We start from the raw sequence: 22333 nt of genomic DNA, 5'->3' as shown, positions 1-22333 counted from the left end.
TTGAAGGCTCTGCTGCCCACCTGGTCCGTGAGAGTTTTCCCTTTGAGTACTTTTGTATGGAGTCCATCGGTGTTCACTTCATGGAGTGTCCAGATATCCACACTATGTAGCAGTATTCCTTGTACTACAGGATTACAGATAAGCTTTTATAATATATATATATTGTGAGTTTGATTTTATTATGATACATGCCGATTAAATCGTTTAAAAGTACTACACTATATGGCTCTTTTCTTTTTAAAATATCGGCTGAGTGGAGTTTGCAAGCAGTGAATTTGCTGTGGTTGATGATCCAGATATAATATATCTTCACAAGCAGTTTACACATCGGTTCCTGACTCACTTGGCTGTTTGGAGACTACGTTCAGATAATTCTGACACAGATAAGCTGTTTATTTATATCTACTTGGTACGCTGCCACCTATTATTTACTGGATATCACGGGTGCCTTTGCAACTACATCTTTTGCTTTTCTCTGTCTGCATTTCGGTATATAATTGGAGTATCTGGAAGCTGTTGAATAATGACTGTACCAGCTTGCTAAGATTCATACTCTGCATATCAGTTATTATTGACTGTCTGGGTGATTGTTACCAGCTAACACTACCTATATTGGCGCCATTTCATCCTCCTATCTGTGTATATATTGATATATATATATATGTATATATGTATATATATATATATATATATATATATATATATATATATATATATATATATTGTGGCAAGAGCCCGCTACTGCAGAAGCACACGCGAACAACTTCCTTTTTATGGTGCTTTATTGTCAGGATGGTAAATGTTTGACACCGTATACTTGTACAGCAATCATGGAGACCCTAAACACTAGCTGTACATAGTCCAGCTCTCTCTCAGGACCAGCCAGCTCACCCAGCATTGGTCTCCCTGAACAAATTGAACAAACAAGCTTTTATACATGATGCTCCTCCCCCAGCCTTAGCTTGATGGACAGGTGACACACCCACCTTCTCTTTAAAAGAAAACACCCATCACTGCCTCTGTTTGCACAACCAGACACGCCCTGTCTGTTTGCTGAGAGGAAGGATTTCAGATCATGTAAGTTTAACCAAATTTAAACTATTGCTTTTCATACATAAGTCTTCACTCTAGGTGCATTACTGCACAAATGTTTTACTCTACTTCCCTGCTTTCTCTGTATATTGCCAGCTAAATGCCTCCTTTTGTTACATATCCCTCCCCCTAGCGTCTCCAAGTCGGGGGACGCGGACTTCGCGAGGAGCGTATATTTTCGTGACAATGCATCTGCATTCTTGTGCAGAATCCCAGGTCTATGTTCTACTGAGAACTTGAAAGGTTGTAGTGCCAAGAACCAGCGGGTTACCTTGGCATTTACCTCCCGGTTGCTCTGCATCCATCTCAATGGTGCATGGTCTGTTATTAAGGTGAACTCTCTGCCTAGGAGATAATAGCGCAGAGCTTCTGTAGCCCATTTTATGGCGAGACATTCTTTCTCATCAGTGGCATATTTTTGTTCCCTTGGAAGCAACTTACGACTTAGGTACAGGACAGGATTTTCTACTCCATTCTTCTCCTGTGATAAGACTGCACCTAAACCAACACCAGAAGCATCAGTTTGGAGGAAGAACCTCCGGGTAAAATCCGGTGCTTGTAGAATTGGGGAGGAACAAAGAGCTAACCGAAGATCAGACCAGGCGGTTTCTGCAGAATTAGACCAGGTTAATCTATCTGGAAAACTTTTTTTTAACATGTCCGTAAGTGGAGCAGCTCTAGTGGCGAAGTGGCTTACAAACCGTCTGTAGTAACCTACTAAGCCTAAAAAGGTTCTTAACTGCGACTTTTTTTCTGGTCTTGCCCAATTTTTGACTGCCTCCACTTTGTTTAGCTGGGGTTTTACATGCCCTCGACCAACAATGTACCCCAGATATTTGGCTTCTCTCATGGCTATGGCACATTTCTCTTGGTTAGCTATTAACCCTGCTGACCTTAATGAAGCTAAGACCGCCTCAACTTTGGCCAAATGTGATCCCCAGTCTGGGGTATAAATCACTATATCGTCCAAGTAAGCGGCTGCATAAGCTGTGTGAGGTCGTAGCAATTTATTTATGGCCCTTTGGAAGGTGGCAGGTGCCCCATGCAACCCAAAGGGTAGGACTTTATAATGATAGAGACCATCAGGGGTGGAAAATGCAGTCTTTGGCTTGGCCGTGGAAGTCAGGGGAACTTGCCAATAACCCTCTGTTATATCAAGGGTTGTTAAATAATTGCTACCAGCAAGATTTTCCACTAGTTCATCCACACATGGCATCGGATAGGCATCAAACTGCGACATGCTGTTTAGGCACCTAAAGTCATTGCAGAACCTAATTGTCCCATTGGGTTTCGGGACAAGCACAATGGGACTATTCCATTCACTAGTGGACTCTTCAATCACATCTAACTGGAGCATCTTCTCGACCTCCTTTCTCACGTCCACCCGTCTGGCTTCTGGAATACGATACGGCTTCTGCTTTACAATGACTCCTGGCGCAGTGACAATGTCGTGTTAGATTAAGGTAGTGCGCCCAGGAATGGAAGAGAAGACATCCCTGTTCCGACGAACCATTTCTTCAGTCTGTTGTCTCTGCTGAATGGACAAAGCTAGCTCTATGGGCACTTCAGACTTTTCAATGGCAGTACTCACTACCTGAGGAGAGGTTTCCTCATCATGCCAAGGTTTAAGGAGTTTGACATGATATATTTGCTCCTCCCTTCTCCTACCTAATTGGCGGACCGACAGCCTCTAGAACTTCATATGGACCCTGCCAATGGGCAAAAAGTTTGCTTTCCTGGGAGGGAACCAGGACTAGGACCTTGTCCCCAGGCTTGAAAGATCGAACAACAGCACTTTTATCATAACTTTTTCTCTGTCGTTCCTGAGCCTCTTTTAAACGTTGCTGCACAATGGGCCCTATCTTTTCTAGCCTCTCATACATTTGTGACACAAATTGTACCAGATTTGGCTCCCTGGGACCTTGCTGCTCCCACCCTTCTTTTAACATATCCAAGATACCCCTGGGCTGTTTCCCAAACAATAACTTAAAGGGACTAAACCCTGTTGAAGCTTGAGGTACCTCACGGATGGCAAACATCAAATAGGGAATAAGAGTGTCCCAATCTTTTTTCTCTTGAGCCACTGCTTTCCTGAGCATGTGCTTTTAATGTGCGGTTAAAGCGTTCCACCAAACCATCTGTTTGTGGATGGTATACAGAGGTGTGAAGCGCCGTAACCCCTAGCAACTGGCACATGTCCTTCATCAGTTTGGACATGAAAGGAGTACCCTGATCTGTGAGAATTTCTTTGGGTATTCCCAATCGTGTAAACATCAATACAAGTTCCTTAGCTATGGTGCTGGACTTTATGTTTCGTAGGGGAATTGCCTCTGGATATCTGGTTGCATAGTAAAGCATCACTGGTATATATTGGTGCCCACGTGCGGATTTTTCCAGTGGCCCCACAAGGTCCATAGCTATCCGTTCAAAGGGAACTTGGATTCCACAAAGGAATGAAACAATAGATTGCCACGTAACTGGAAAGAAAGTGTTCTGTAAAACAGACGAAAAGTAGAATATAAACAGGTTTTCAAAACACCCTTGTACTAAATCAACATGGAGGCTGTACAACAACAAAGTGGTAGATGGATATCAGCTGCAGTATACATTTACAGTAACAACGTGACCATATACAAACACTGGAACAACCAGTTGCCAGATTATCATATATCAAATAATAAAAGTTCGTCAAGCATAAAAACAACCATTTATCAAAGACAAGTTAAACAATGAAATCTTAAAATCAAACACTCAAAGAAAGAGGGTGATGAAATCCATAAACTATCACACTGTATATTACAGTGAACAATTTTATGCTTTTTGAAGGAACCAAAATAAATTTCCACACAAAACAATTTGCAATTGACCAAAATTTTACATTAAAAATAAAAGTTAATGTAGATCCCTGTCACCAGTTATAGTGTGGGCGTGCATGTGTTGTTAATGCACAATCTCCATTGTGTTTTCTTTTGCCCTGGCTAGCTTCTTGGTGTGGGCACTGTTGACCAGGGGTGTCCCACACATGCGGATCTGACTACTGTCTAACATATTTGGACACAGGAGTTGTCTGTTAAAGGATGGTGTTGCAGTGCAAAAAGGCATCACCGTAAATTGGGGACCAGATCATCTCTTATAATCAAAAAGATCCATCTTTTATTTAACCTCATTTGCCTCCAGAGAGCTCATGACTTACTTGCTGGGTTTCCATAATTAATATACACAGTTCTCCACCTCACTCTTGTACCATCCTTGGCTTACTAACAGAAGAGTTCCTTATTCCTTGCTTGTCCTGCATGATACTTCAGCAAAGTTCACTTCATGCAAATGTAACACTGTAAATGCATCTATTCAAGCAGTATAACAGGTTCTCCTGGGTGCAGTAGTTCCACACACCTCTGCCACACCCACCAGCAGTCAGCTGAATCTCACATCCTCTTTTGCAAGTAATTTTTTATAGCTGTTGCAGTAACCTCTCTCTCACTGCAGGCTGCCTCTTAGCTCTATCTTATCCCTGCCACACTGGAAGGCTTCACAAGAGACATCGACCCCACCTCGCATGAGCCTCAAAAGGATGTCTCCTTCCTGGCTTCAGGTTAGTTTTCCCCTGCCAGGACGAATATTTCTCTGTGCCACACACAGCCTATTGCCCCAGACCCTCCTCCTTGGGTCACGGCAGTCATCCTCTAGGAGTCTAGACCAGCTCCATATGACCAGAGCACATTGTTGCCACACTACAACACTCAGAAGAGGGTGTTAAATTAATCAGAGATGCATTACTCTACTAAACTGAACACTAACAACTAAAAAAAGTTAAGCACAAAATACAATCTGCATTAGAATATGAGGGTTTTTTGGGCGAAAAACTCATCCATATAGAATCCAGGAAAGTAATCATAGTATGTAAAATGGGGGATTGACTGTATCTATATACACATATAATCTAATGGGAAATACTATTTTTAAGTTATTGATGCACACCAATTAAATTTTAATAGATGTTCTGATCCTCCATCCCGTAAGGGACACAGCAAGGTCACCCATAGCAGCCACCTTTCTCATAAAGCAAGCAGGTTTCCTGGTACTCAGTTGGCCCTAGGTCTCATGCACTCATGTCCCAGATGTTTACCAATATAGTAGAAGTACAAGCAAACAAAAGAAAACTGAAATTTAACAATCGGAAAATAAAGTACAAAATCACAATCAAGCACAACGGCTAAATCCAAAGAAGAAGATCCAGACAGAGAAGGCCAGAAACAAACAGGTCAGTACAAAGGAAAATTAATTAGAATTTGCATCCAAATTACAATGTAACACAGATACAATTGTACCTGAATGTTGGGCACACCATGAATGCACATGAAGCTGCATATGCCCATTCTGGCACACTCTAGAACTGCTATGCTTGTCAACATGTGTTCAGTAGTAAAGTTGACAATCGTGCAGCCATGCATGTGTGTAAAAGTTAGTGGACATTATGAATACAGTGGCTCTGAAATGGGTAAAATAAATAAACTGTGAATTTCTATCTATTTGACACAGAGAACATCACGCTGTCTACCCAATCTAAAAAGCATTAGTTGTATTGAAACCACAGTAAGGATGGATGGGTTTACCAGCAGACTTTAGGGGATTTCACTTTTTTGTGTATGAATGAAAGTATCAGATAACTGTTCGAAACTTTGCCCACACAATCTGCAATCAGCCAATCAGTAACGACTAGCTAGTGCTGGCATACCTTCACTTTTTTTGTGTTTTCACAAATATGCATTTCAATAAGTTAATTTCAAACCACACCATTCACTTTATTACATTTTTTATAACATTTCACACAAACTTTAATGATGTTAAAATGTGAGCACTTCACTTAAATCTAAAAGATATTATAACATCATATAGCAATTTGTAATATTTTTTTTTTAGTTACGTATAAATGTAATTTATTCATGGCATTATGTTCACACAGTCACTTATTATTTTTTATAATGTTAATCACTTTATTGTTGGCATGTAACTTGATTATATTTATTTTCACTTGACATATGTTATTCAATCTAACACCAAACTGTAAGTACACTACTACATATAATCCAGCTATATTAATCATAGTAATTTCATTTAATCAATATCTATTTAAATATAATAATATATGTGGTCTCTACCTATGAGTAGATATGACAAATTAATAGGATTTTTATGGGTTAAAATGTGAGGAGTATAATTATAAACATAACTTTGATACTCACCTTGTGAACATACATATTTTTGTTTAATATCTGACTGTCAATAACATACACACTATCATTTATGTTTTCAACTATATGATATGCAATTCAGACTCCATTATATATAAGAATCTCATGCTTCTGATAATACACCAATTAGAGTAGTGTGGGGAGGGATTTGGAGTTCACCGTGAATTCCTATTGGTCTACTTACATGCAAAATCAGAGTTATACGCCCCCCCCGACACAGAGACATTTGATTGGATGCAATATATGCTACATCAGAATAGGGGAGGCTCTCAGAGTATATAAGAACTGTCACTTCATTAATTTGGGTTAGTACCTTGACTAAGCGAGAAGCGAAACGCGTGTTGGGCATTCACCTCGCTATATGATCACCAGATCCCATAATCACCTAGACAGACTAGTTAGTGGCATCTCCACCATAGTTAGTCAGTTCAATACTTGGCTGGAACAAATATATCAATTTGAAGGAAAGATATCATTGCAACTTAGAATCTATATAATTGACAATATAGCAGCCATTGGGGTTCTATTAGCAACAGCTGCAATTGTGATTTGGAAGCAGCGTCATATCATTGTGGCTTATATTAGCATCATTAGGTTTTTTGGCAGTCCAATAAGGCCAATGGGGAATGACCATAATACTGGCACGAGTTAATTGAAAGCTATTAAAAATATGACTATAATGGTGGATATACAATGATGAGTGGTTTAGAGCTAACAATTATATGAAAAGTGATTAAATCTAGTCTGCTTTTTGAATAAACATATGTTAGAGTGCAGTAGGTCATTTTTACCTCTGTAATATATATTTGTACAAGTCAAATAAAGTATGTGCTCAATTGCCTATAGAGACATACGTAATATAATGACTTATTAAAAAGGTACATAACCAATGGACAAAAGGATTAAAAACATGTTATAGTAATTAATCGTATCTAAAACAACACACAATGTGTGTATAGAATTAAATGACCAATCCAAGCAATACAGAAAATGCAGGATGAAATCACCAACAACAAAAATACAACTGATATGATGTTTGATAATGAATCAAAACAGACAAAAATGATAAAACTAATAAACGGACTAAATGAAGTCCAAATACACAGAGCCCGTATGAATCAAATAAATTCAGATGACAATGAATGAGTCCTCTGGTACCAGAGAGATGTGGAATAAAGGGGGAATGTGATAGCCACCACTGTCTTAAAACTCACTGTCCTCTGTAACCTGGTCCGGAGTGAATGCGAATGACAAGGTGTACCATCTGTGGTTGAATATTTCCAAATGCTGGTATGCTGGATTAGCAGGTGATCATCGACGACGGGGAGATGATAGTGGGACTAAACAGAACCAAGCGGCAAGTGACGTGCGTTTCACAATGGAATGCAAAGTCTCTACTTCCTGCTTGATGTCACTATATGGGCGTAAGCCAACGCGTTTCATTTGCCAAGCAAATTTCCTCAGGAGGTATACATTTTTATCGCCACAATTACTGATTGGTCAAGTATGTAATGTGATGATTGGAATATCCTCTCATTATAATTAAGACAACAATCATGCAGTGAATTTCTGTGACAGATACAGAGGTCTGACTCTTACGTATAATAATTTAAAACTCCTTCATTAAATAGCACTCATAAAATCAAAGTGGTAATACATTAGTGGTTTGTTGATTTTTATTGCAAGATAATATCATCACAAATAATATCATATAAGATTTAGGATCATATGGTGAGGCTTGGTAGTATATCTACCATTTGATTTACACAGCTCTGAATTTTAATATTTTGCTACAAGCTTAGAATCTGGACTATATTAAAATTTGTTTTAAATTAAACAATAATGAATTGAGTGTCTCATATGGAACATTATTTTTCTTCTTTGAATGATGGTTTTGTTCTGTGTGCACCACCCGATAAAAATATAATTCATATAGGATAATATATTACACCAAGAATCGGGGAAGTGATAACCTAGTGCGGTGACATCTTTTCTTGTTGTGTGCAACCTTCACTATCAGCAGTGCATGTATTTGCACCAGTCAAAGATACCCGCAAGTGATACATCTACTGACAGGCGTATCTGCATCTCCGTGCGGGATTGTGTAAGTTGTAAATACACAAACATGCCCTTACTATGCTGGAACTGTGTTTGACTGATCCTTCCCTCTCCTCAATTTGCGTCACGCTAAACAGGTGTACATCAAACTCAGCCTCAGACCTTATATATTCTAGAACTACTATAACTGAGTTGAGGTACAGGGTGAAGCCTGGCATGTCATGAAGTAGAGTATAGAGACAGAACATCAGCGCATCTGAGAGCAGAGTAGGGGGAATATGCAGTCTGCACCAAGTGATCTCCCTTCTTCCTACATGGGGAACCAGCTGTGTGATTAAAGCAAGGCAAGAAAATTTTAGCCAGGGTTTTTATTAGTCATTGGTTTAGTAGTAGATCACTGATACTCCCAGTGATGGGTGAGGATTTAAGGAGCGTTTTATGTGGAGGACATGGATAATTTGAGGTGTGAGGGAGGCTAAGGGAAGATTTAGGGAAAGTGGTAGGTGTATTGGTTTGGGGTAAATGGGATTCTGTAGAGCATATGGGGGTTATTGTGTGTTTTGTGTGAGTGTTGAGTGTGTGAGTCTTAGGAGTGTTTTGGAACAAGTACAGGGTGTGATTTGATGTAGGGAAATCTGAATATTGTTCTCAAGTATCTATTCTAAAGGGATTCAATGCCTAACATTTTGCATTGGCCTCCCTTACCACCTTGTGACAAGTGCTAACGGTGTGCTAATAAACAGACTGGGAGGCTCAGGAATTTTGGGTAGTTCTCCCAGACCTTTCTATTGGATGCTTCCTACTTCCTAGTGATGTGGGAGGGACAGGGGCCTCAATTACGCGCTGCATTATGGCCCCTTTCCAATGGTGCAATGACGTGATTTCACCGCAAGGAACGGGGTCAAACTTTATTTTTTCACACCTTTATTTTAAGGTTCTAATCCCTATATTATATCATTATTATACTACTTAGTTACTCTTAAAGGATATTTCCATTCAAAACTGACAATTCAGCTTTGTGTGGCATATCATAAGAAAAGCTGTAGTACTTAAGATTACTTACCTAATGTCTTCCATGCCCACATCTGCTCTGCCTCCTACTGGTGGCAACTGATGCTGTTTCAAAAGTCAAAATGCCTGGTGCACAGCACAAGATGCTCTTTGGTGACATCATGTATGATTTCCACCAAAGTGCGTTAGATGCAAAACAAGACAGCAGTGCTTGTGGAGGAGTAAGAGTTTGAACTGACTGATGGGAAGAACTAGAGGAGTGAGGGTGATCCTTGCTAAGTATTTTGTAAGTGCAGTAGTAAGGGAAGCATTGGCCAACCAGTGGTTCCTCTAAGGCTGCTTAATAACTGAAATAAAAACAGCATGAGAAAACAGAGCACAAGGCTATTATTTTACAAACGGAACCACGTGGTATTCTGCCTACCATGTCAGCACAACAACAAAGCTCACCGGATCTTGCACATGGCACCTACCACCCCATTACTCACTCTTGGCAGCCCCTCATAGAGGACCAACAATTGAAGCCGGAGCAAGACATGCAGCCATCTTCCCCACCTTGTGTGCGCCACTACAGGTTTCACCCATTTGCTATACCTTGCGTCTGGTTTTCCACCACCCCAAGCTTGTGACAATCCAGTTACAAACAAAACAGGCAAAATATATTCAAATTAACTCACCACCATTAACACAGTGTGGCTACAGAGGAAACCAGAGCTATCCACAAGGCTAATTATCCAAGGAAAACAAAACCACAGAAGGAGCACTGATTACGTCTCTATTAAATAAAGTGAAGCATGCATGTCAGTAACAAGCCTTCTCCTTCTTCTATTGCATATATACATCCCACTGATTCTCCGGATTGGGTGGGTGGGAATTTAGAAATACAATGCTGTCTCTTCCTCTGCGTGTCTACTCCTTCATCTACACCCACCTCTCCCCCACCCCACACACTCATGGTTTCCTTCTGTCCCCAGGTGTGAAAGGGGGTATAGGTTTACTTGCCACATCCTAAGTTGCATCGCTCGTTCCAGGGTCACCCAGCGTCAATGCCCTTACTTGGCTCTGGCACCATCGGGTGTATTCATTTCCAATGACCCTAGTTTTGCTTAGATATACACAAACTAGCTATCTTTTTTCAAGATTATTTAAATGAGATAAATGGGCTTGCAGTTTGTATAAAAAAATCCAACCTCTTACCGCCGCTTTCATTGAATAAAATGTTTCTGTTTTTGCCTTCTAAAATACTGCTTGGTTTACCCTTATTTATGGCTTACATGAATAATCAGCATTATGGGCCTCCCGCACATGCTTAGAAGCGCATACTAGAGCCGCAGAGGGTGGACCAGCATGGCCGGGACTTCCCCAAAATTCTGCTATGGGGCTCAGCGATTCCGTGTTATGCCTCAGATGGGAGGACAGAATTTATCACATGAATAATCAAATGTGCAAATTAAATGAAAAGTAAATGAAACAATATTTATAATGTATAGATGACCACTAATCACAAGATATAGTAGAGAATTTCAGCTCATGGAATATTTTAAAAGTAATAAGTTTATTGCAATTGCAATTTTTAAAAAAGTGTGTTTTTCTTGACTTTTAATAATCAATTATGAAGCAGGCCTATTAATTAAAATTAATTATTAATGAACTTATTTAAACACTAGCCTTCCATTTTATAGCATGAATAATAGCCATAGAGATTTGAAAGCATTTTCAAATCTAACATAACAAAAAAAATAATAATATGAAGTATAAGAGTCCCCCCATTGTATTTACAGTGTTGCAGAAAGCAGAATCCTCTCCCCAGTCATTCAGAGGAGCTTTGAATATTTGAACCTCTGCCTTGTAGAATATCACTTATAGTCTTTTTTTATGTGATTTGGACTTCCAATGGACTAACAAGTGACCTCATAACTTTTCTGTCCAATATATGACAATTCATGCCTAACATGTTTTTATATTATGTGTCACCCACTCAGGTGCGCACTTAAGGGGGTTTCCAGCTGCCTTGAATCTCCCCCTTCACCTCCAGGGGCCAGTAATTGACCTCACTGGTGGTTTTTCTGTAGTCCGGCAGCCCCAGTGACGTCATGGGAGCCGTGGAGCCTATTGCTGCTGCTCTGGTGGCCCCGCCTTCTTAAAGGGATAGCCCTTCCTCCGCACCACGAGCTGCAAAAAGAAGGCAGCAGGCGGCCAGTTAGTTTAAACAACATGGATGCTACCCCCACATCTTCTCAGGTGAGCCTTTCATTTCCATTTTTCTCCCCAGCCCACCGCTCACTCTTTCCTCCCCCTATGTTTGTGTGTCTAATCTATTTCTGTTACCCTAATTCTCATGTCTCTATCAACTCTATTTCCCTTAGTGTTTCTTACTCCAATTTTGTGTATGTGCCTCTCTTATTCCTTCTGTCATGTGTGTTTCTCTCTGTCCCCATTGTGTTTGTGTGTGGAAAAAAATATTTTATTTACAAAATAGGTTAAATTATTTTTTAAAAAATTAAAAACCTCCATTCATTAAGAGATTTTTTTTAAAGAATAAAGCATTTTTTACTGATACTAATCTAACAAAACAGAAAACCCCTTCTAGAAAACCTGCATTTACACTGTTAATACAACTCAGAATGCCCGGGGGCATACATTTATGGCCAAAATATTGGTACCATTGCACTTTTTTTTATAATAATTCATAATTTCCACTAAACATAAGACGGTGATAACTGGAGAAGGGTTGAACAAGCTTTCGAAAAGCAAGAGCCCTAGATGTATAAGACAAAACCCTATCTCCAAAGACCAGTTTTCACCAGAAATACGGCTTGCCCACTTTTGTGGGGGAGCATGGAGGAATAGTATTGTGAGATCTCTGACTTGCATGCAAACATCTGGGGATTTCGAAAGTACAGAAGATAAAGCGATATACAGAGTACATAAATCCATATATACTGTAGGTCCCTGAGGAGTCAGGTAGAAGAGCCATGTCCACAGCAGAGAGGATGCTGTAGATTGCCCTATATGAGTGGAGTGATGCACGGATGAAGGAAATGTGAGGGATAAAAGAACTGAATATGAAAAGACATAAAAGCCAGAAAACGGTTTCAGACAATTCACAGCAGCTCCTACACAACAGACATATTCCTCATGCAAATATCAGTTCTATAGCATATATTATTTAAAGAATAGTATTATTCTTTAACTTGCACAATTCATCAACATCATCACCATTTATTTATATAGTGCCACTAATTTTACAGAGAACTCATTCACATCAGTACCTGCCCCATTGGGGTTTACAGTCTAAATTCCCTAACACACACATACACACACAGACTAGGGTCAATTTGTTAGCAGCCAATTAACCTACCACTATGTTTTTGGAGTGTGGGAGAAAACTGGAGCACCCGGAGGAAACCCACGCAAACATGGGGAGAACATACAAACTCCTCACAGATAAGGCCATGGTCAGAAATTGAACTCATGACCCCAGTGCTGTGAGGCAGAAGTGCTAACCACTACGCCACCGTACTGCCCTATTGCAGTGATTTATCTGCTAGGTGTATTTCCCGGTATATACACATTCCCCAGTGCTAGGAACTGCACCATAAAAGATGGATGTTCCTACTTTTGCAGATTTAGGGGTCCATCTGAACATAAACACTTCAACGTCCAGCCTACTACCACTTTAGGACCATCCACTTCAATCCACGTTTACATTTTTATTCAAAAAATACTGTTGACTTTAATTGTTTTTTCTTGCATCAGTGGAAGTACACCTGGAAATATGCAACATGCATGACATTGAAAGTATAGGATGAGGTCTAGTCTCTGGCACTGCAGAGGATATGGCAAAATCCAGTCATTTTGTCAGAAGAGTCCTGTGTAAATGCCATTGTTGTATGTGGGTGCATTCATCACACATTGAGCAAAACAAGGTGTGTTCATTTCCGATTTACCATGTAGATAAAAATGGCCATCAGCCAAAATATACATTATACATGAATATGCATTTTCTCTTTAAATGAATTCAAGTTAAACACCAGTTCATTGTGTGATAATTACCCTAGAAATACACAGACATTAATCTCACCAGAACGATATTCTCAAATAAGTGTTATGAAGAGTATAAAATCTGCCCTGTAGGCTTCTCACTGCACTGTGTCTGAGTTTCTGTGCCCTATGAAATCAATTGCACTGTAAATGAAATAATCAAAAGCCACACAGAGAAGTCAGCATTAACACACTGGTTCAGGCTTTAAAAAATGCATAATTGAAACTTTTATCCACTCTAGACCAAGGGGGGAGATGTGAAGGGTTGCCATGATATCAGTGTTGCAATAGGTCACTTACTTGTGCTCGCTCTCCAAGAAAATGTTGCCAGCTCTCCACTGACCTGGAGCAGAAGAGGGAGGTGGTTGCAAAACAACCTGTAAATAAATATAATAATATCAGGAAAAAAAAAAGCAGTTCTTACATGATCATCTTTACATTCACAGTGTAAAAGAAGCATTTAGTAGACAGTGGTTGATTTCAGGTATTTGCTAAAAATTAAACACAAAGCAAACAAAAAAAATCCAGATGCAATAAGTAATATTTTTTGTAAATTTCACAATACTTGGCAATCTACTGACAACTGGTAACTTCAGCAATAAGTGTCATTTTGATCACTGCTTATTCTGTTAATATAACAATACTTATCGTTGCGATTCAACATTATTTTATCACTAGACAGACAAAAACAAAAAAGAAAAAAACCTTCTAATGGCGCCTACATTTAATTATCGGTAATAAAATAATTACAGCAGCTGCATAGGAGGCTGCAAACCTCATCTCATGCAAAGGCAGTTCAAAAACAAAAATGCAAATATCTATAAATGTTGGAGTCCTGGAGGATTAAACAAGCGATAGTCTCACACAATCAAATAAATAAATAAAACTATAATAATATTTATTATATCAAATAAATACAAAGATACCAACCAAAAGAAAAAAAATATATTTATAAAAAAATATACAGAAGATATAATAAGTTATATTATAGTCCCCTCCCCCCCAGAAAAGAAGTTCACTTTTTTTGAAAGGCCTACAAACACCCAACAAAACATCCTTTGCATTGGTCCTGTGGAAAGTTGGACACACTCTCCACTGCTCCCCTCCCCACAGTGGGACACACTCTCCACTGCTCCCCTCCCCACAGTGGGACACACTCACCACTGCTCCCCTCCCCACAGTGGGACACACTCACCACTGCTCCCCTCCCCACAGTGGGACACACTCACCACTGCTCCCCTCCCCACAGTGGGACACACTCACCACTGCTCCCCTCCCCACAGTGGGACACACTCACCACTGCTCCCCTCCCCACAGTGGGACACACTCACCACTGCTCCCCTCCCCACAGTGGGACACACTCACCACTGCTCCCCTCCCCACAGTGGGACACACTCACCACTGCTCCCCTCCCCACAGTGGGACACACCTCCCAACAATGATATCAGTTTTTTCCTGCAATAGTGCTTTTCACTCCCTTTCATAAATCTGACCTAAAATAACCTCAGAATCATTTTTCTCTTTGCTCCATATTCAAGTTATCAATAAGATAATGTGTATTGCACATTGTTACACCCTTGAATAAAGATGCATAACTAGTTCTGTAACTATAAGATCATACAGTATTTTTTTTTTCAAAAAGTCCATGCAAAGCAAAACACCACAGGTGCTGCACTATCATGAATGTGCTTATGCAAAGCTGCTGTTACTACTTGTACAGTCACAGCCAAAAGTTTTGAGAGTGACACAAATATTGGTTTTCACAAAGTTTGCTGCTTCAGTGTTTTTAGACCTTTTTGTCAGCTGTTGCTATGGCATGCTGAAGTAATATTACCAGCATTTCATAAGTGTCAAAGGCTTTTATTGACAATTACATTACGTTTATGCAAAGAGTCAATATTTGCAGTGTTGACCCTTCTTTTTGAAGACCTCTGCAAATCGCCCTGGCATGCTGTCAATCAACTTCTGGGCCACATACTGACTGATGGCTGCCCATTCTTGCCTAATCAATGCTTGGAGTTTGTCAAAATTTGTGGGTTTTTGTTTCTCCACCCGCCTCTTGAGGATTGACCATAAATTCTCAATGGGATTAAGGTCTGGGGAGTTTCCTGGCCATGGACCCAATATTTCGATGTTTTGATCCCCGAGCCACTTAGGGCCTGATTTATTAAGGATCTTCACTTGAGAAACTTCTTATTTCAGTCTCCTGGACAAAACCATGTTACAATACAAGGGGTGCAAATTGGTATTTTGTTTGCACATAAGTTAAATACTGACTGTTTTTTCATGTAGCACACAAATACTTGATAGCTTATTTGTACACTGAAAATTAAAGTCAGTATTTAACTTATGTGCAAAACAGAATACTAATTTGCACCCCTTGCATTGTAACATGGTTTTCTCCAGGAGACTGAAATAAGAAGTTTCTCAAGTTAAGATCCTTAATGAATCAGGCCCTTAGTTATCACTTCTGCCTTATGGCAAGGTGCTTCATCATGCTGGAAAAGGCATTGTCCGTCACCAAACTTTTCTTGGATGGTTAGGAGAAGTTGTTCTTGGAGGAAAACTTAATTTTCACATTTACTCATAGTTGCCTACTCTGTCCATGAGACTCCCAAAATTTTGTGAGCTCTCCCGGACTCCTGGGAGAGCAGGGAAACCTGCTAAATCCCGACTGCTTCATTGGTGAAGCGGAGCTAATCACGTCATCCTGCCCTTCCCCCCTGCTCCTGCTATAATAGGCCGAAATTGGTATTTTATGACGGGGGTGTGGCCTAATGATGTGATTAACATGGCCACGCCCCCAATACATGGCCAACTTTGGAGATCTCCCAGGGGGGTGATCTCCAAAGTTCGCAATTATGCGTTAACTCGGAATCTCTTAAACTTTTGACTCAATCTGATTAAGTATGCAACTCCCATGTCTGTGGCAGCCATCAGTTTGTCTTCAGGGAGAACATACGGGAGCATAGATGGAGCACAAGCACAGGAAGAAAAAATAATGACAGAAAAACAATTGAATTTTGATTATATTGATATGGGTAACTTAATAGATGAGACGGGAGCATGTAAGAAAAAAGAGTTGCAAAGAGAGAGAAAAAAACACAAATGTACAAAAGTACTTGACAATAGATGGGAGTGTAGAAGAAAAAAAATCAGCAATGAAAAATGCAGCGAAGTAATGTAATTTAACTTTCTTAAATCAATATTATCTGTCAGTGGCAGAGTCTGATAGGAAGCACAAACCAAAGATTTCAAAGTGTCATTTAATAGAACATCATTTTTTTTAAATCTTTGCATAAGTATAATTTAGGGCAGTGGTTCCCAAAATGTGTGCCATGGCTCCCTGGGGTGCCACAGCGATCTCAAAGGAGTGCCGTGGCCAGGGCCGGTGGTAAGCAAGGCCGGGGACTACTTGGTAATTATTTTGGCTTAGGGGTGCTTTGAATAATTTATTGAGAGACTAGGGGTGCCTTGAACTGAGAAAGTTTGGGATCCATTGATTTAGGACACTGATGCACAACCCACTCTCCCATTCCCCACCCCCACAGTAAGACCTGGTCAAAGTAGTCAATCTGGCAGCTTATCAAACTGAATGATGTGCTTAAACTTGCAAGTGAGTTTATCTGGCTGACAATGTCTAAGAGGCAAATAGTCCTCACCACAAGACAGATAAGTAATGTGCAGTGGATATGTGTAATAGGAGAGGTATGGGGAAGAAAAAGTGTCACTACAGAGTCATACTTCCTAGCACTGTCTGGGTCCTCCTGTACTTGCCCTGAGGAACCAGGTCTTGTTGCGGCTTTAGACTGTGCCAGTGAGGTCTGGCAGTTAATCAGAAAGATACTAGTCGCACTCTGATGCTAGTCTGTCACTGTACTGCAGGGTATAGTCTCGAGTAAGACATGATCCCAGGCTTTTTAAAAATGTTGAAAGATATGACATAACTGCGAAGAGGTTCCTCTTTTCCTGTAGTAAATTTGACATATTTTACTTTTAAAGCAAGTTAAGGGTCATTGTAGCACGTTGAAAGTAGTTCAATCTCATGTACTTTTTAAGTAACTTTAGTTTCATTGCAGACCCTTCAAAGTAGTCCAATGTGGCCCTTAAACCAAAAATTGTGCACCCCTGGCAGTGGATAAAACTAAGTACAGTATATATTACACATGTGAAGCAATTCATTTACAGTAAAAAAACAAAATTGTGTAATTTTGTGGTTTGCAGATTTGGTAAACAAATAAGCAACAACGCATTGAGCAGCACTAGTTTAACAAATGACTGAAGCCTGCCTGAAACAGAGGAACAAATAGATTCATCAGTGGCATCTACTAGATAGTTTCTATGAGAAAATAAATCTGCATCCTCAAACAATTGTATAAATAATTCTATAATTTAGGAAATATTTATTAATCATTATCAAAAAATCCCTTATAAAAATGTTTTCAATTATTTTCATCAGTTATCTCCATTTTAGATGGTGATAACAGCACAGGTATTGCGTGGCATTACTTGTTAAAGAGGCTTCCCCATGCAAAAGCATCGCCATTGGTAACCGGGCTGGGTACGGCATAATCAATGCCAAATATCCCAACACTTACCACGACATGTTGATTCCGAAGGGCTCCTTACCGATGACTACTGTTGAAAGCGACTTGAACCAATCACGAAGAAGTAATAAGCCGGCTCCCCTTCATGACGATGGGATTATCGCCGCTGTTCTTCTTTGTGGTTAAAGCTGCTTTCAACAGTAGTTGTCATCGGTGATCGTCAGTAAGGAGCCCTTTGGAATCATCATGTCATGGTAAGTGTTGTTGGGGTAGTCAGCATCGATATGCTGACTACCACTGTGGTAACCCATAGTTGTATTGCGCAAAGAGAGAAAAATCCCTATTGCCAATGAAAACACCCGTATAGCCCAATATAAATAGCCTGGTACATAACTAAATTATATCTTAAGCACTTGGCTTCACACTTCTGGACTCCCACAAAAAGTGCTTTGAAAAGTTAATAAATAAATACTAATTATCAGTATAGCATTATATATGTACACTCAATCATTATTATTATTTCAGTCAGGCAATGCAACTAATTGAAATACATAAATTATATAATAAATAACTATATAGTAACCCTAGCATGAGACAAGGTTTATAATATTTCTGAATTCCTATTTCCAAATCTACCAATGTAAGAATTGTGTGCGCATGTTCTGCTTACCTCTTCTCCCCTTTTAGTGCTACTGGATAACATTTGAGAATTCCAAATACCTCTGTACCTGAATGGCTTCAGAAAACTATTACACATGGTTTTTACAAATCTACTAAATTTTAAGAGTTGTGAGTGGGTGCGTGAATAACTCCCATAGTGTTACTGTATAAGCAAACAATTGGGTGTCCCAAACAGCTCTCCACTCTAAAGTTTTCAAAAAGATAACTTCATAGTGGCATTAGGCATGGTTTACCAAATTTCCAAAATGTAAGCATTGCGTGCGAGTGTGCTCCTCAATACACTAGTTCTAATGTATAAGCAAAGAGCTGGGTTTTCCACATCCCTCTGCACTCCAACGGCTTCATAATGCTAATGCCACCATGACAACTAGACATCCTTCTGGTAAATGGCAATAACTTGTGTTCACTCCCAGAGTTCCAGAAATTGCAATCAGACCTACACATTTGGTCACTGCACAATTGAAATTTCCAAGGTTACAATTCTATAGTCACACCTTTCCCTATCTCAATTTGCATTCACCCGTTGTGACAGCTAAAATAATATTGTGATTTTCAGTGCCAATGCCTTGCATGGGCTTCACTGCTGTTGTCATGGATCAGTCTATTGAACAGGGGCATCCCAGGACTAGTACTAGTAGTCAAGCGTGCACCTAGTGGGAGTATTTCCTTTGTCGAGATACCCCCCTTTGTACACAAAGGTTACATGTGCAGAAATGAAGGAATGATAGAGGAAGGCAGCAGCAGAAGAGAACAATCATGTAGAGTGCCTCCAACAATCATCAGGAGGCACAGCTAAGGGAAGAGAGGAACCTGTAGTTGCCTGAACCATGGGGGGAAGAGAATGAGTAGTGTCAATGTGTCTGTCCTGTGAGTGTCTCTTGCACTACTGTCAGTGCATCTGTCTTGCCTGTGAGTCTGTGTCTGTCCTGTCAATAATCCCTGCACAAGCTATTTTGCTTTTATAATACAGCACCTTAGACAGCAACATTATCTGCCTCTGTCCATACAATAATCACCCATTCAATAATTGAGACAACAGCAAGAAGTGGACAGAAAATGGCCACAGCCTTTTATTACTAGTGATCATCCAAAAGTACAGATGGTATAATAAATGGTCAAACAGAGCTCTTCATATACTGTTTCTGACACATATGTTGGCAGGGAGTAAACCAGACCCTTTTCCTAACTGGCACGACATAGTCTGAGATATTACATTCAATGATTAGCGTCAGGATGTAAAATGTTTTCTGAACTTGGATTTAAATGCAATTTAAACTTAACAAAATTTACATAATTCTGTGATTTCCTAAATTACTTGCTGACTGGTTTCCTATCTCTCTAAGAGACAGGAAAAAAAAATCTAATGACCCCCTCCTGTGCATTCAGGCTAAAAGAGGTCTTGGCCACTAACAAATGTATATGCCTAATTAGCATGGGATATCCTTACTTCCGTTCTTACAAAAACACATTTCCTCCAACATATGCCTACTGCATCAGAATTCAATACATTTCTAATACAAAACTCAGTACATTTTCAATGATATACATCGGAACATTGCACCACTAATTGAAATCCATTTATACAATAAGTTATTTATAAGTGATCTAGTCACACTTTACCATTACTGGCCTGCCTCCAGTGTGAATTCAAATGAGCAGTTAAGACCTTCCTTGGGAATCCCTTTGGAATGTGGAGACGGATGCATAGAGGCAAGGTACAGTAACGGTGTTCCCATGCAGCAGCATCCAAGTCCGGTTCATGTGCATGCAGAAGCAAGCGGTTTTCCAGATATAAAGTGTGCTCCTTCTCGATGTCTAATTTAAATCCCAGCTGTCAACCGTGATCAATCGCAGTTGTATAGCCTACGTTATCTAATGGAATAGTGAACTTTGCTCCATATACCTGTATACCATGCACTCAGCTCATTAAACACCACTATGTAAGACCCATTGCGGAAGATTACTACGGTGCCATTTCGTCAGCATTTCTTTTATTGAAAGTTGTGGATTTTGAGCACCTGTCTTATATTAATAGGGTAATTTGTTTTTTCCAGCACTACATGTGAATAGGGATGGTTTGTTAACTTTTTGGGTGAATGTGTTGTCATACATTTATACCCTGGTAATGTGTCAACTTATCAATGTTTAAAGGTTTTAAAATGTTATGTGCCTTTTGAAGAGTTGGTCATCTGCTTATGGTTTTTGTTTTTATTTGTATTTTTTTTTTAATTCTTATTACTCACCTTTAGTCAAATTCTTACCTATGCATTCTACTATTATATGTATATTTAGGATTCTAGTTTTTGTTGTTTTTTTTTTTAACAGTTATATGATTCTGGCAAGGCCGTTTTCAGGTGTAAGTATATTTGCAATCTTTAATGTACAAACAGACCAAAAAGATGAAAAGTAATGAGTTAATGTAATTTCTGAACCCCTTTCATCCTTCTCTTTCACAAATTTAGCATTTACGAGAAATGGCCCAGGCTCAGGTGACGGAGCAGGAGGGCAACAGCCGTCTACCCCTCCGCAGCCAGTTTCTACCACCTTTACTAAATATTTACACTTCTGGCAATATATTGCATGTAACAATGGAAGTGAAAACTTGCGCTTTGAAATTGGTAGTCAACGCTCCATCATGTAGCTGCAGAGGCAATGGGGCACCTTGAGGAGACAGCCCATGTTCTCACAGAACTAAGGGCTAAGATTGATAGGTGTAAGTTCAGTATTAATCACACTTTGTTATATTTACAAATGATCTTACAGTTATATCTGGCCCATTAAAAAAACAAGATGACTTGTAACAAAATTCATTGGTCAAAGTCCAATATCTGTTAAGTAATAGTGATGTATGTGATTAAAAGAAGCCTCCCATGTCAAGTCCATATGAAAGCGGTGTAAAGGTCTGTTTCTTTGTCCAATGATGGTTCATGAGTGGTTTGGGAAATTTCACATTGCAAGCTAGAATTATCTGGATGTCTCTATGTATGTTTGAGATAACTGGCCTGAGTCATTGAGGAGAGTAAGGCAAAAAAAAAAAAAGAGTACGTTGGATCCTGAACAAACCATGTTACAATGTAACGGGTGCAAATTAGTTTATTATTTATCACATACTTCAAATACTGGTTGTTTTGTCATGTAGCAAACAAATACTTGATAACTTTATTTTTACACTGAAATTTAGTTGATGTAAAACATGTCCTACCCCAAATAAAAATATGTCCCCACATTATAAATTTACCTCTCTCTTCAATGCAACATGGTTTTGCCAAGGTGCAAAGTTACTCCATTTTTTCTTTGCTCTCCTTAATGACCAACATTTCTAAATAAACTAATGGGTCATATTTATTACAACAGAATGCCTCCACATCCACCACCACCACTGTCGCGAGGAGGAGGAGCCCCAGGAAGAGGAGGCTCATGAAGTAGTGGGGCAATAGGAGGAGGCCCAATTTTTTTTTGTTTTCCCCATTACTGTTTACTCCACCACCAAACCAACAGGCAGAGGAGGAGCCACAGGTTCTTGTGGAAGAAAGCAGGTATTGGGATTTTGCAATGTAGTCAACTTTTAAATTTGTATTTAGCCAGCATAAAAGTGTGCCCATCTGAAACAGCTTTTGAGATAAATGTTATTTACCCTAGACCTGGTCA

The 22333-nt window shown here is 39.6% G+C and overlaps 1 protein-coding gene and 1 long non-coding RNA gene across 11 annotated transcripts in view; one reads left to right on the top strand and one right to left on the bottom strand.

Annotated features, from left to right (window-relative positions):
• The window catches only part of STAT6 (signal transducer and activator of transcription 6), a 331337-nt gene that overhangs the window by 119167 nt on the left and 189837 nt on the right, over positions 1-22333 (bottom strand). For 8 of the 9 annotated variants that reach the window (XM_075199421.1, XM_075199416.1, XM_075199413.1 and 5 more), the window contains one exon: positions 13758-13834. The exons of the other annotated variant lie outside the window; for it this stretch is intronic. In XM_075199421.1, the coding sequence (XP_075055522.1) occupies positions 13758-13834 (77 nt within the window). The remainder of the gene's footprint in view (positions 1-13757; positions 13835-22333) is intronic. 9 annotated transcript variants of the gene reach the window in all.
• Positions 11565-22333, top strand: part of LOC142141202 (uncharacterized) — a 56760-nt gene continuing 45991 nt past the window's right edge. Inside the window, exons 1-2 of one of the 2 annotated variants that reach the window (XR_012688628.1) lie at positions 11565-11654; positions 22040-22201. This is a non-coding gene — a long non-coding RNA (uncharacterized LOC142141202). Of the gene's footprint in view, positions 11655-21026; positions 21399-22039; positions 22202-22333 lie in introns of those variants that run through there. The other variant, XR_012688629.1, reaches the window with a different exon arrangement.

The sequence above is a fragment of the Mixophyes fleayi genome, chromosome 2, assembly GCF_038048845.1.
Source record: "Mixophyes fleayi isolate aMixFle1 chromosome 2, aMixFle1.hap1, whole genome shotgun sequence".
NCBI classification, from domain to species: domain Eukaryota; kingdom Metazoa; phylum Chordata; class Amphibia; order Anura; family Limnodynastidae; genus Mixophyes; species Mixophyes fleayi.
Note: the sequence above shows the minus strand (reverse complement) of the source record. Positions and strands in the feature narration are given on the sequence as shown.